The following is a 15,640-nucleotide window of genomic DNA, read 5'->3' on the forward strand; positions in this document are numbered from 1 at the left end:
TATATATATATATATATATATATATATACACATATATAAACAGCACCTTTTATATCGGTGAGTTATTTTGATGGAATGGCTGCTAGCCAATGTTTAACATGATCGCTAATATCAGCCGATACCAATACCACGCCAATAATATTGTGCATCCCTAATTTAAAGCATATATTATTTTTCAGGAGTACCCTGATAGATGAACATAAGTATTCACCAGCAGAAGAATTAAAATAAGCTGAGCAACAAGCAAAATATAAAATTGACCTGAACAATTCAAAGTTCAGCACTTGATCTTGTCAATAACCGATTCTGCATCAGTGTATTAAAACCTCCTTATAAGTCAAGTCAAGTCAACTTTATTTATAGAGCACATTTAAAACAGAACCTGTTATCAAAGTGCTTAACAACAACAACAATCAATGAGTAAATTAAAGAGAAAAAATATATATATATACAATACACTAATAATAATAACTGAAGAATTAATAAAAATCATTTAAAACATAGGGTCACAGATTAAAAAACACTAGATCAATTTACACTGTATGAAATGCCTGAGAAAACAGATGTGCTTCAAGCAGGGATTTGAAGTGAGGAAGGGAGGTGGCCTGCCTGATGTTGGGGGGCAGGTTGTTCCAGAGTTTGGGCCCCATGACTGAAAAAGCCCGATCTCCTCTGAGCTTCAGTAATAACTCTTATAACTCTTATTATAGCCTAAATCTTACTAAATAATAATGTTTACAACCAAATATTAATTTAATTAAAATGTTTTTATTACTTCTTTATGACAGTAGTTTTATTGTAAAGTGGCGTCTTATTAGTTTGGTGAATTGGACCTTTTGAAATGGGTTTTATACACTAAAATAAAATGTCTAACTAAATTTAAAATATAAATAATAATTGTTTTGCTCTGAATTATAGCCTCACCTGGACTGTGAATAACTACGTTTGTTTGCTCTTTTTGTAAAGTGCCCTGAGATGACTTTAGTTTTGAATTGTCACTATAAAATCGACTGAACTGAACAGAAACTAAAATAAAATCAGTCCAGTTCCTCTCACCTGTCGTACTGCTCCTGCATGCTCCTGATCTCCTGAAGGCACGTCGTCTCTTCATGTCCATTCTCCGTCTTCTTCTCAAACAGCACCTCCTTCTCAGCCTCTCCTCTGAGGCAGCGGGTCTGCTGCCCCAGCAGGGCCAGTGTGGACTGCTCCTTCTCCACCTCCTGGCTGAAGGAGTCGTGGTACTCCAGCAGGCTCTGGAGCGCCGCCCTGGTGGCTGCCTTCTCGACTGTACTCTCAGGAACACGACCGCGGAGGTCCTTGGACACAGAACGAACCTTCTCCATCTAGAAGCCAGAAAGGTAAGAATAACAATTCAGTTGATGCAACAGAATTATGTTGGCTCAGCTTCAAATATATCGATTAACTTATAAATGGGGGAAAAGTTGACGATTACTCATTTAAGCTTTTACACCTGGACTGTAAACGTAAATACTCTCCAGCATCTCATGAGATATTTATGAAAAAGGTTCTTTTTTATTTATTTTTTGACAAGTTTAGAAATAATTAAGGAATTCTGAGTAAAACATATTTAGACTATCTGATTAAAAATAAGAATCATAGACAAAAGCATTTGTTCATATTCATGACTTGTCTTTAAATTTAGTCTTTCAAGAGAAATATTGGGGACTCTAACAGAGTATAAAAAAAACATTTTTTATACCTGCAAATTATTGACCAATTTGAGTAATTATCTTCTAACAGCATTTTGTACATGATTTGTGAAAGTTTAGAAAGAGACAGCAGAGAATGACTTCATCTTTGGTTAAGTGGACAGAAGGATTGTGCCACATATGAGGAAGTGGCTATTCTCTTCAGTCTGACTCCCTTTCCTTTTTAGAAGCAGGGTTTGTGGGAAATCTCGGCAGCAGACCGTCTAAGCGTGAATTAGGTCAAAAGGCGAGAAAACGCTTCATGACACACAGTGCTTTGGCAGGAAAACACAGCTGGCCAGAAGCCTGGAGTTACATCACTGCACAGCAACTGGTGTTCAGTTGTTACTGACCCAAATCTGCAGCCGCTGCAACAGTTTGTTCTGATTGTCTCTACATGTACAGCACTGTGCAAAACACCCAAGTCATCCCTGATTTCTTTATTTTAGTCTAAGCAGCCGGGTTTTCATGGAATAGTTCAAGTGGTCTTGATCAAATACCACTCTAGACTTTCTGAAAGATTTTTAACCTACAGAGATTAACTGCTGTGCAAACTAAATAGCACAATAATGGGGCTAAAATGCCCAGACTGATCAAAACAGTTGGAATAATCGGATTTTGATTTTATATTTTTGGTGTTTCAATGTTTTTATGTGACGCATCACATCAAACCGAAGCACAAGCTGCAAGGTTGTGTATTGAGGTACCAGCACATCAGTTGAAAATTTGTGATAATTGGATTTAGTGATAAATAAATGCTTTGTCTATAAATATATTGGATTATTGTATAATCCTAAATGATGTTTTTAAGTACTTTTCTGAGCAGTGCTAACAACTAGAAGTGATGTTGAGCAAAACTATTTTTAATATCTGCTGGGAAACCCCATTATCAAAATCTGGACTGAGGCTTCTTCTTTCAAATAACATCAAGAAACACTCATTATAATTTACTAAGAATAGGATTCAGGTTGATTTTCCTTCCTTCCTTCCTAGTTTCCATCTTATGTTCCTTCCTTCCTAGTTTACATCCTATTTTCCTCCCTTCCATCCTAGTTTCATCCCATTTTCCTTCCTTCCTTCCTAGTTTCATCTTGCTTTCCCTCCTTCCTTCTTTCCTTCTTAGTTTCAACCTATTTTCCTTCCTTCCTTCCTAGTTTCCATCCTATTTTCCTGGTTTCCATCATATTTTCCTTTATTCCTTCCTAGTTTCCATCCTATTATCTTTCCTTCCTTCCTAATTTCCATCCTATTTTATTTCCTTCCTTCCTAATTTCCATCCTATTTTCTTTTCATCCTTCCTAGTTGCCATCCTATTTCCTTCCTTCCTTCCTAATTTCCATCCTATTTTCCTTTCTTCCTTCCTAGTTTCCATCCTATTTTCATTCCTTCCTAGTTTCATCCATCCGTCCGTCAGTCCATCCGGCCATCCTACCTACCTACTCACCCACCCTCTTCATTCCTATCCAGCAGTCACTGTGTGAGAGGTGGGGGACACTCTGGACAGGTCTCCAGTCCATCACAGGGACACATAGAGACAAATGAGACAAACAACCATTCACTCTCTCACTCACACCTAGGTACAATTCAGTTACCAATCAGCCTAATATGCAAGTTTTTGGTCTTTGGGAGGAAACGGAGTACCTGGAAAAAACCCTCGCAGCACGGAGAGAACATGCAAACTCCACCCAAAAACGGTCCCCGGCCTGGATTTGATCCGGCGACCTTCTAGCTGAGAGGCAACAGCTTTACCAAAAATGTGTTTAGTTTGACCAAATATAACAATTAATCCCTGATTTGATGTGATGAATCAGTTTGATGCACTTCAGGTTGTGGTGTCTAATATGTGTTTGTAAAAAAAAAAGTGATAAATCTAAATCATGCATTTAGGCTGCAGAAGCAACCGGTCACATGAGGAATTTTACAATTTTACTTAATTTTGATTAAATTTAATTTGCAGTTCAAGAAACACTGGCCTTTCTGCTTTTGACTGATCCAAGCTATGAACCTTCACAGATCCCAGGCCATCAACACAAGTGCCAAGTACAATTCTTGTGAAACACAAATTGCACACACACAAGCATACAAAGATTTTGCGATTCATCAAAAAGTAAAAAATAAAAAAATCAAACTCCTCTGTAGTGCAAATTGACGTTTGTGCCAATGATAGAAGTAAAACGCGCAGAAGCGCACTCCCACACAGCAACAACATCCAAGCTCACAGATTTTATATATATATATAGAATACCTTCTCTATGAAGTTTCTCCACTCCCTCACAGTGTCCACCAGTACCCTCTCCTGGGCTCGGGCAACGCAGCGGAGCCTCGTCCATCGTTGCCATAGTGACGACATGATGTGGCTGGTGAGAGCTTGGCTGGATTCAGAGATGATTTGATCCAACTCTGTTACGTTCTCCTTCAAAGCATTCAGAGGCAACTGCAGCATGTCGATCTGAGCCACCAGAGACTGCGGTCAAAAGACAACAATTAATACACACATTTCTCAATGCTGCAGTGAGTGCAGCTGCTAGTTACCACATACACTTGTTGACCTACAGAAAGAGCCAAAGTGACTAAAAACAGGCCAGCAATGGCGTCCATGGTGGAGCCGTTTAGAACAATAAGTCCACCACTTATGGTTTGATGGTATGTAATTATGCTCAGATTTGTTGAGTAAAGTATGCAACTTATAGGGCTTTGTTTACATTGAGTGCAGACCTGCATTTCCACATTATATATCCATATATATGGAAAATTACTAGAGTAACTCTTAATATTATAATAACTTTTAGACCTGAAACGTTCTAAAGAAAAAAAGTGTTGTGGATTTATAATTTCTGGAAATATTTAACGCTCTATCAATCAAAATGCCCACCTTGTATCTTTGACACTTGTCCTCTGCCTTGTGGACACTGATGGCTTTAGCTGTAGTGAACAAGGCCATGTCGCTCTCTAAATCATTCATGTGTTCAACCAGTGCCTCTTTTTCACATTGAAAGGAGCTCCACAGAGCACCACACCTGAGAAAAATACATATTCAGAAGAACTCTTGACCGATTTGATAAACAACAAAGACCAAACTTTAGATTAAATGTTATATTGGATTTATATACTTGATTCAGGGAGATGGATAAGCACAAACCTCTGAAGTACTTCTCTGTAAGCATCCACTTGCTGTTTGAGTTCTGACTTCATCGTCTGCATTGACTGAACCTTTTCTCTGAACCCACTCATCACTGCTGCGTCCATAAAATCAACCAACAGAGGATCCAAAGTCTTTAACTCCTCTAAGCCAGCTGTGAAGTTCTTCTCCTGGGCTAAAACTTCCTCAAGGTCTTGCATGCAGTCTGTGTGGTTCTCAGGGTCCACCCCTGAACCGGTCCCTTGGAGCAGATCTGCTACAGAGTCCAGCCATTTCTGCATGGACTGTAGAGATAAGTGGTGTCTCTGGACGAGAGCGTGAGCCTGATCTACAGCAAGCTGGAACACACAGAATTATTTAATGAACTGTATGTCTCATTTTGTTTCACCTGAAGTTGATGACCAGGGTTAGGTAGTCTGTCAAAGATTTACAATGTAAATAAATAAAAAAATGTAGTGACATATGGTATAAAAAATATGTGTTAAATGTAGGTTTTTAAATTTTCTAGTCAGAATATCAATAAAATAAAAATATTTATAGAAAGGAACAGTGACGGGCACAGCTAACCAAAAAAATTTGCTTTGCTAATGCTAAATCGCCAACTTTTATCATACACAACATTGCCACAATGTGCAAAGACAGTAGTCTCTCACTACTTCACGGTTCGACTTTTGTGGACTCGCTCGGGGTAGAGGTAGGGCAGCTGACTCAGGACCTGAAAGTCCCAGGTTCAACCACCAGCCATTTCCACATGTCATGGTGTCTCTGAGAAATACACCGAATCCCTAATTGCTCCTCGGACGCTTACATAGCTGCCCACTGCTCCACCTGGGTGTATCCCAGGTGCGATGGGTTAAATGCAGAGAACCAATTTCGCCATTGTATGGGAACACACAATGATGACAACACATAGCACTTATGTTATCTTTTGCGGTTTTTCAAAGTAAGAGTGGACGACACACAATTGGCTGATTGATGGATGAGCCGCAAGACTGGCATGGATTTTTAAAATTTAAAATAAATTATTTTAAATTATTTAGCACATGCTGCACCTGTGTGTAGCCCACATGTGCAGGGAGAAGCTCCCTCCTGCAGCCTGTCATGATCTCCGCTCTGCAGCGGAGAAGTGGGCATGGCAGAGAGAGCAGAGATCATGATATGCTGTGCTCTTTTAGAGCGTTTAGAAACATTGTTTAGAATATTGCAAGAGTGTGGGAAGGGTTTAAAACACCTTTATATATATATATATATATATATATATATATATATATATATATATATATATAAACTACTTCTTACTACTTGTACTACTATTCCTACTTCGTTGTTTTGTTCACATTTCAGGGGTGCTGAGAAAAGAAAACCCCGCAATAAACAAGGGACTACTGTATTTTCACATACATGTGTTTTATGTTATGTGTCCTGAAATCCAATTTACTGACATTCATTATTATCAGTTGAAAGTTAGAGACTATTGGAAGCTGACATTACAGAGATTGAAATTATAGAATCAACATTTTTTAACTTTAATCTCTGGAAACAAAACACAAAAGAAAAGACTGAAGGAGAGTTCCAGAGTTATTGGACCCTTTACGTGACAGACAAATTACAAAATGACTGTGATGGATGTGTTAACCTGGCCCAACTGGTAAATACAGTAAGTTACACCGGTGTTCCTTTTGTTCCAACACATGACCAACACTGTAAATGTTCAAAAAAGTGGAATCAGGACCAAAGGACTAAATTGCGGTCAAGAAAAATACATCTGAGTTCTGTTCCTGAGTTTACTGACAGTCTGAGCTCTGTGAATACTAATAACAACCAGGCTGGGTTAAGTAAATGCCTTCATACAGTAATAAGCTTTAAGTTACTGAGCGTAGTTTGAGTCTGCAAAGCTATCTGGAAAAATGCAAGTCAAGAAAGAGTGGAGAAGGGTATTTAGTTTCTCACTACTCTCCCTAAAACTGGCTGTGAGTCACCAAACGATGTCACAAATGTGCCACTGAAACCTCAAGAGACGGTGTCTTTTGGGGAAAAGTCTCCTTTAAACAAACATAGAATGTGATTTTAAACAATTTGTTTAAACAAACAATGTGGTTTTTTGCTTATCTAACTTGGTTACACATTTTATTTTTATGAGATATATTTAAAAATCGGCCTCCTAAATACTGTACATATAATGTGATGAAGCAAAAGAAGGAAAACTACATAAAACAGATTATGAAATGTGAATCAAATGGCTGATAAACATAACTCACTTTGTAACTTGCAACTTTATATAAGGAAATAAAAGGAAAAATCATTGGGTAACATAAACAATTACCTGTTTTGCACTAATTTCTTGCTGAACTTCAGCTCCCAGATTTATCAGCTCCTGCAGTTTCTCGTTCACGTGGGCAGGAACGTTTTCTTTTCTACTTTCATACGTTTGCTTTGTTTTGACACTCAAGAAATCCACTGCCCTCGATATACTTTTCATTTCCTCCTCCATGATTTTCAGCTTCCGCTTCTCCTCGTGCATCCTCTCAGTTTTCACCTCTGAGAAGATTAAAGGCTCCTTCAGTTCGTCTTTAAGACTCTTCAACCCGTTCAACGTGCTCTCGGCCTCACTTGTAAAATCATCTCCGTTTTTCACTCCAGTTTCACTTTTTCCAACAAAAGACGTGACGTCACGATGCAGAGACTGCAGCGACTCAAGGTGCAGCGTAGTTTCCTGAAAAGCAGCGGCTTCAAACTTCAGATTGAGAGATTTGGCCTCTTCGTAAGGTTCCTCAACCTGAGATCTCATGTCATCTAGACTTTGCAGCAGCGAATACAGATGAGCGATTTTATCCGAAGTGCTTAAATCTTTGTTTGATTTTACTTTGAGCAGCGCCTCTTTGCAAGATTTTAATTTTGAGCATAATGTGGATATCACCCTGTTATGGTTGGCTAGTTTTCCCAAGCATTCATTGAGATGTTTGATCTTCTGATCATTCCTCCTCTTCAGGGTGTTGTGGAGAACAACCAGCTGCTGCGTCTCCTCCACTCTGACCTGATGACCCCTGATGAGAAACCCCTCGTTTTTCCCATAAAGTTCCCTAACAGCAGGGCTGATGTGAACTAAACTTTCATCAATACTTCTATATTTATTCATTAATCTAACACAGTCTTCCTCTACTGTACTGATAGTCTGCTTCTCCAGATTGTCAAACTGCTCCTGCAGTTCCTGCAGGGCATTGCGAGTTATATCAAGGAAAGTGCTGAACTCCTTTCTCTCTAGGATCATCTGCTGGACTCTGTCTTTTTTCTCTTTGGCCAGAGCGAGGATGGAGTTGTAGTGCTGCGGCAGGGCGTTGAGCCGCTCGTCCAGGTAGCAGTGGTCGATCTCGTTCAGAGTAGGGAGGATCTCCTGGCCGATTCTTTGGACAATAAGAAGGAGGTTCTCGTACTCTGAGGCCTGTTCTAAGACACTATGAAAGTTAGACAGCTGCGTTTGCAAATCGGAGCCCTCGTCAACTCTGCTGAAATTGATTTCTGGGAACGTTATGGCGTCTGCTCGTCTCAACCAGTGGCAGGTCTTGTCCAGGTCGACCTGAAAGTACTTCCTTGAGGTCAGAGCTTTTTCTAAGCTTGCCAGACGCCGGGTGGTTCTCTGGAGGGCAGTCTCGAAGGCCGCTTGAAGCTCCTCGAGCCTTGCCAGTGTTTCAGTTCTCTCTTTGTCGGCGGCATCCCTTTCTAGCTCTCGTCCTTGTACCCAGAGTGATGCCAGCTCCCTCTGGTAAGCTCGTAATCCGCTCTGGACACCCCGACATGCAGCAACCTGTTTGCTCAGGTCCTCAGGAAGCAATGCAATGTGGTCATCTATCAAAGCCTTCCTCTCCTGCTGCTTTACCCAAGATAAGGCTCTCCCCAGACCTTGAAGGAACTGTGTTCGCTCTGTAAAAGCCTGGAGGGGGGAAAAAATTAAAGTTGTTTCATATTTCAAATCAAAATAACAGAAGTTTCTTTAGTAGCAGTGTGGATTCCCAACTCTGTAACATTTGGGACGTTGTACAAAATGTACATAAAAACAGAATGCAATGGCTTGAAAATCTGAGAAACCCTCAATTTATTCACAATGAAACAAAGTACACTCACCAAATGTTTAAACTAATAAATTATAATATTTTATTTAAAAAAAAGGCAATTTTGTATTATATGGCAGCAACACAAGGCTGTAAATGTCAGTGGTAAATAACAAACAGCTGGAAAAGCATTTGGCAGCTAATTAGATGAACAGATCAGTAAGAGGACTGGGTATAAAAATAGCATGTTAGATGCTGAATATCTAACAAGAAAAGATGGACATCTGCAAAAAACTGATTCTAAAACTGGTAGTTTCAGAATAATGTTACTAATTGAAAAGTTGGGAAGACTTTGAATATCCTATAACCTACAGTTCATATCAAAAGATTTCAAGAATCTGGAGAAATCTCTGAGCTCAAAAACAAGGCTGAAGCTCAGTATTTGTTGGTGCTGACTCTGATCTGATTCTGTTCTGGACATCACTGCACGGCCACAGGAACACTTCCACAAATCACTGTCTGTAAACTGTTCATTATTCCATTATGCAAAGAAAAAGCCATATCTGAACACATCTAGAAACCCTGCTGTCTTCTCTGGGTAAATCTAATTTAAAATGGACTGAGACAAAGTAGAAAGCTGTTTTGTGGTCAGACTAATCAAAATTAGGATTATTTTTGGTAACTATGAATCTGAGTCTTCTAAGAGAAGAGGAACCATCCAGCCTATCAGTGCACAACTCAAAAGCCTGCTTCCCTGATGGTGTGGGGATGTATTGGTGCCTGAGGGCAGTTTACACATCAACCTCTGAAAGGCTAAATCAATGCAAAAATATATTTACAGGTTTTAGAACAACATATGCTCCCATCCAGCAAAGACAACCCAGAACTGTTGAGCAGCTAGAATCCTACATCAGACAAGAAGGGATCAACATTTATCACCAAAGTCTCCAACGACTCGTGTCCACAGATGTTTACAAAATGTTGTTAAAGACAGAATGCTAAACATTGATAAACATGGCTCTGCTCACACCTATTTATTTGGGGGGGATGTATTGCTCGTTTTTTTCCATTAATGGTATAATTTTTAAGTTTTGCTGTTATGTTTACTGTATTTCTATTGTGAATAAGATGTTTTTTTTGATTTGCAAATATTTGACCTGTTTTTATTTACATATTACACAACATTTCAGATTTTTTAGAGTTTGGGTCGTAAAGCCTTGAAGTTATAATTAAAGCTTGCTTTGCATCTAAGTCAAAGCTCCAGCTGTTTACCTTGGTGAGGTACTTCCTCCTTTGAGCAGCTCGAGCCCCGAGAGCCTCCACCTCCATCTGGGCTTGTTCAACAAGCTCCTGCAAGCATCTCTTCTCACTCAGCCCGAGTCTGGAGGCCACCGTCTGGGCTTCGCTCACCGCCTGAGCCAGCAGCTGCTGACGGGCCTCCAGTTCCACGCAAACGCTCAGATGGTCAAACAGGAAACTCTGAGCGAGATCTGGCGGAGGGCTGGTTCGCAGCGCGGAGGTCAGAGCAGGTCGCTGTTTCTCCACCCACTCTCTGGCATCCCTCAGCTGGGTCTCCACCCGAACGAGATCGTCAAGTGTCTGAGCAGAGTCCTGAATTTTCTGCAGAATGAGGGTTTCCAGCTGGGTCCAGCGCTGCTCCAAATGACCCACCTGGAGAAAGGTAAAACAGCGCTGCTACTAAACCCAATATCTTTTTACAAATTAATTTTGTGATTATGTTGTCAATGATTTAAAGCAGTATGTAAATGCTCTCACCTGTTGCTTGATCAGTTCTTTGTCTAGCAGGCTGAGTCGAGGCAGGATGGATTGTCTCTGGTCTCTGAGGTCTTCAAGTGTTTCTCTCTGATCTTCTAGGTCACTGGCAAGCTTCCTCAGAGCCTCTAGATGTTCACTTGTACTCTCCGTGTCAGCCCTAGGAGCACACATGCACAAGTTGAAGAACATCAAGTTTGCAGTTTGATACATATGAGTACATTATGGATTATTTGAAAATGAATGTACAGGTTCAAAAAGTCGTAGTCTCAAATCAGGCCTTCATACCTGGCGAGGTAGTCCCATTCCCTGGATACTTGGTGAAAGAGTTCCTCCACAGAAGCTACGCTCTCCTGGTACTCTCCACTTCGCTGCATGTCTTCCCCCCTCTGAGCTTCCAACTCCTCAGCCCGCTGGCCCAGCTCCATCCAGCCTTTTTTCAGTCTCCTTATCTCCTCCAGGACAGGAGAGACCTGTCCACCTGTCAACTTGCTGATGGCTTCGTTTAAACGAGTTGCCTCCATTTGTTTCTCCTTAATCTGCTGCAGGAACTCCTGCACAAAAGAAAGCAAACTATTCAGCCCATGTCTAAAACGCTGTTTAAAAAGTGGTGTTTGGATTTTTCTTTTGGCGTTGCAACTGTATTGTTGCAATACAAAAAAAAAAAAAAACTACCACAAATCACATTTTTAAGCTTTTATTGTGCCCATGAGGTATTTTATATTTTACAAGACAGATCACGAGCAACGCGTCATGAATGTGAATGAGGATTTCTGCTTTTGAATTTGCAGAGAACCACCTCAGAATGTAAGATATACAAGATGAGGCTTTACAGCTGAGTTAAATGCAGTGAGGGGAAATAATGCAATAAGAAGCAAGCATTAAAGAAGCTGAGAAAAATCGGCAAAAGAATGTACTTTGTGTTTGACATTTTAGATTTCTTGGAGAAATTTTGATGAAGACATGCATTTTCAGCTTTCATTTTGAGATCAGACATCATGAGATACAACCAAAAACAGCTGGGTTCTGCCTCAAAACTAGTAATGAGGACTGACCCGGTTCTGCACATTTACAAAAAAGACAACGCAACAAATAGCTGGTATGTTGGTCTACTTGTTAGCCTTTTTCCCTTATTTGTTTTCTCTTTTCTTATTTTTGTTTTAACAGTTCCTGCCCTGAAGTCGTTCAAGCCCTCAGCCAGCTGGCTCGTCGCTCAGTCCTGCATTGACTCTGACTCCGAACCTTTCTCTGTTTGTCTAATGGTAATGAGTGAGAGTTAGCAACTTGATTATTATTTCAGAAGAGTTTGCAAAACTGTTGGTGAGCGTAGATTTAGGTGACGCCAGATCTGCATTTCACAGATCCCTATTCTCTGAATAAGGAAGAAGGAGCAGAGTCGAATTCTAGGCCATATTAAATCACACAAAGATTTTTTTTTGTGACAAAACCTCTGCAGTATGGAACTTCCAGAGAGGCATATAAGGTTCATGGTGATTGTTAACTGCTGGATTTAAATAAAAACTCAAACACACAAACCTGTGCTTTGTCCAGCTGGTTCTGTGCAATCTTAGGCTCCAGCTCTGCAGGTCTCCTGATCAGGTTCTGAAGTTGCTGCTCTGTCTCTCTCAGCTGGGTCTCTAGATCTGCCTTCTGCTCCTCGATGTCCCTCCAGCTGTCTGCTACATCTTCACAAAGAAGCATGCGCTCCTCAATCTGAAAATGAAGATACAAAGGAATCACTCCAAGGGCAAATAATCCAATTTTAAATGCAAAACAATCAGACATAGACTCTAAAAAAAAAGGCTTTTTAAGTGAACCGACCTGCAGTTTGATCTGCTGGATAGCTCCTGCAGCCTCCCTGACCCTGGGTTCGCCCAGGTCACAAGCTGAACACAAGAGCTGGAGGTATGTGCTGGCCTGCTCCTGCAGAGTCCTCTCCTGCTTCACCTGTTTAATAAAGATTTTTACAATGGTTTTTGTTGCTTTTGATGGCAAAACTGCAACAATCATGCAAGATAAGGGCAGTGCATTCATAAAATAAGAGATGCATGCATAATTTCAAACAGAAAACAACACGCATTAGAAGAAATGTAACTTACTAACAATAATAAGCACCTAAAGAATGTTTAAGCCACTGAGTAGGAAAAGGCTTTCTGACCTGCTGCAGAGCTTCCTCGAGGCTGAGAGAAGGTTCTGTATGAGGCTCCAGTTTTTCTGAAACAGAGCTGAGCCAGGTTTGGCACTGCTGCAAAGCATCCTGCAGACTAGCATGTCTCTGTAGCTCATGATCCAGACTCTGATACACCTGTAACGTTATTACCATCATGTTTTATGACAGAAATGATTCACATTCTTAAGGCAGCAAAGATGAGTCGTTTGTAACCAAAAGTAGCAAACAAGGAACGCAATAAATGAAAAAAATAACAGACTAGCTGTGTTTTTCAACTTCAAAGACGTGAAACAACAAAAAAAAACCATAAAGCAGGCAGTTATGCAGTGTTGTTTCTAACAGGTGTTGAATGTGGAGGCGTCTATGCCCTCCATGGGAGAGCGAAACACCAACGTCTGATTGACAGTGTTAATTTGAGAATCTGAAAGGAGGAGTTGGGGAGGCCAAAGGGTTGGCAAACTGCCTAGCGTATTTGGCAAAGACTAGAAGGCTGGCATGGTGGCAAGTGGCAGCCAGGCAGGATATTAGAGCTGTGTTGCGCTGGGACGCAGTTGGCAGCCATTATAACACTGGAGGCGCGGCTGTAGGGAAGCCAGCAGTGTTGTGGTAAAAAAGTGGCTGGATCAAACAACGCCAGATTGGATGTGCGAGCGGTGGTGGTGGTAGAGTAGTTGGTATCTAGGGAAGTGAGCTATGATGACACAGTAGAGATAGCCAAAATGACAGAGTGGAGCTGGATTAAAGGACTAGCCAGATCTACTGAATGGCGGCGTGTGATCATTTTTGGCTCAGGCGTGAAAAAACGGGGTTGACAAGGGATCTGTGGAGATTAATATGGAGAGATTGAGTTAGTGATGTTGGCTGATGGGGTCTGAGTGCGGCTGCTGTTGAGCTCCCCTTTGGCAAATATAATTGGTTGTGCCCTCTAAAGCGGCACTGAAGGGCTGTCTAAAGAGACGGGTTTAAGTGTCAGACTGAGTTAGGATTAAGTGGATACCTTGGCTGTCGGGATGGCCTTCTGTGTTTGCATGCATTTGTTTTGACGCTTGTGAGGGCATCCATTGCATCACACTTTTTTATACGTCTGACATTATAAATGTTAGGAAACTAACATTAATAGATGTTCCCAAGATTCTCTCCTTCCTCCTCCTCCATATTCATCAATTATCTTTTCCCATCCCCTCCTTACTCACCCTCTGAGCTGTGCTACAGATGGCAGAGTAGCTGTCTCTGATGCCTTGTTGGTGAGTCTGGACCTGCTGTCTCAGCCGGCTCTGCACGCGGTCACTGCAGCCTTGTACCAGGCGGTCTCCTTGCTCTTTGAGACACGCTAAGCGATCCTCAAAGCCCGCAATCTCCTCCATGATGGCCTGTGGTTGTTAAAATGACAAAGAAGGATCTTGTTAGGGGCAAACTCCAATAAAAAGGTGATAAAAGATGAGTCTGTACATGGCTCACTGACAGGAGGTCAGAACAGACTGTAACCACAGTGTGGTCCAGTGGGAAATGGACAAAATGATTGGATGAAAGAAGGAGTGGAGAACCACTCTTAGAAAATAGGAGTATATGAGCCCTCAGCTTGTCTCATGAATCTGTTAGTGATTTACACTAAAACCAATAAATGAAAAATGCAGTTAAAGAAACAAATATGTCATCAATCTATACTATAGTTCCACAACCATCATACGGATAAAGTAAGTAAATATTTGGAATTGGAGTGAAAATTCAAGGACATCTTTCTCTAATTAGGCTTTATTACTCACGCTGCATAGTTTGTCACAAGCGTGGCAAACAGCACCCAGAGCGAAATAATGCGATTTGTCACCTTGTGCCTAGCCAGCTGTTGAGTTGCTGCCTCCAGGCTGCTGCTCATGCTTGGATCAGGAGTCACCATCCTGCTGGACATCTGCAGCAGCCAGCGCTCCACTACCTGCAGCTCGGTGTGGTAAGCTTCCTGTTCCTTCACCTGGCTTTCCAGATTCTCCACATGAGCCTGGACAATGCAAATCACAAACAAGCAAACCACACTGAGTACTAAAAGTTAATGCAAGAAATCAAGATCACCACACTTCACGTGCTCTTAAACTATGCACTATTTATTGTTAAAAACATTGAGGCTTTTCCTCTTGGCATGTCGTAAGCGCTGACGTAAACCTCACCATTGCAGCATTACAGAGTGCAGCGTTGTCCTTTTGCAGTCGGTGCATTTTGTCCCTAACGGAGGGGTAGTGGACTGAAGCCAGCAAAGTGTCTCCCTTCTCGATCACTGACCTGATTGATCCATCGTGAGACTGAACCATCTGCAAAAGAGCCTGAAAACACAGCTTGATTTATTTAGTACCCTTTAGGATGTATGCTGAATCTTGCATCTTGCAAACAACAACCTGCTTTGAATCTACATTTTTCTTAGGCATCATTTATTTACAGTGTTGTAACGTTAAAATCAATATTACTAAAAGTGAAAAACATAATTGGCTTTTCTTGTGTTGCCACTGATTCAGTATTTATACAACTGTTTTCTTATTTTTTTTATTTCTGCTTACTTTTTTCAGTCCATTTCTGTATACCTTGGGCTCTTTTAGCCATCCATCAAAATGTTCAGCTCATTCAGGAGATGGGCGCTACGCATTAACTAGCCTTTTACTTTTTTTAGCTACACAAAACAATGTGTCTTCATCAAATTTCAACACTCAGCATTCACACAGTGTTTTTACAGGAAGTGCAATTTCTCTAGTTTTATCATAACAATTGTACTGATTCCATCCATCCATCCATCCATCCATCCATCCATCCATCCATCCAT

General features: G+C 40.9%; 1 protein-coding gene across 1 annotated transcript in view; it reads right to left on the minus strand.

Annotated features, from left to right (window-relative positions):
* Positions 1 to 15,640, minus strand: part of syne1a (spectrin repeat containing, nuclear envelope 1a) — a gene marked incomplete in the record, with an annotated part of 110,088 nt that overhangs the window by 56,066 nt on the left and 38,382 nt on the right. Inside the window, 14 exon segments of the mRNA XM_037685156.1 lie at positions 1,057 to 1,343; positions 3,955 to 4,173; positions 4,582 to 4,726; positions 4,849 to 5,186; positions 7,172 to 8,776; positions 10,167 to 10,565; positions 10,671 to 10,827; positions 10,956 to 11,221; positions 12,204 to 12,380; positions 12,489 to 12,614; positions 12,826 to 12,972; positions 14,031 to 14,207; positions 14,663 to 14,830; positions 14,997 to 15,149. Of these exon segments, the coding sequence (XP_037541084.1) occupies positions 1,057 to 1,343; positions 3,955 to 4,173; positions 4,582 to 4,726; positions 4,849 to 5,186; positions 7,172 to 8,776; positions 10,167 to 10,565; positions 10,671 to 10,827; positions 10,956 to 11,221; positions 12,204 to 12,380; positions 12,489 to 12,614; positions 12,826 to 12,972; positions 14,031 to 14,207; positions 14,663 to 14,830; positions 14,997 to 15,149 (4,364 nt within the window).

This window comes from Nematolebias whitei, chromosome 12, assembly GCF_014905685.2.
Source record: "Nematolebias whitei isolate Nwh7 chromosome 12, NemWhi1, whole genome shotgun sequence".
Lineage (NCBI taxonomy): Eukaryota > Metazoa > Chordata > Actinopteri > Cyprinodontiformes > Rivulidae > Nematolebias > Nematolebias whitei.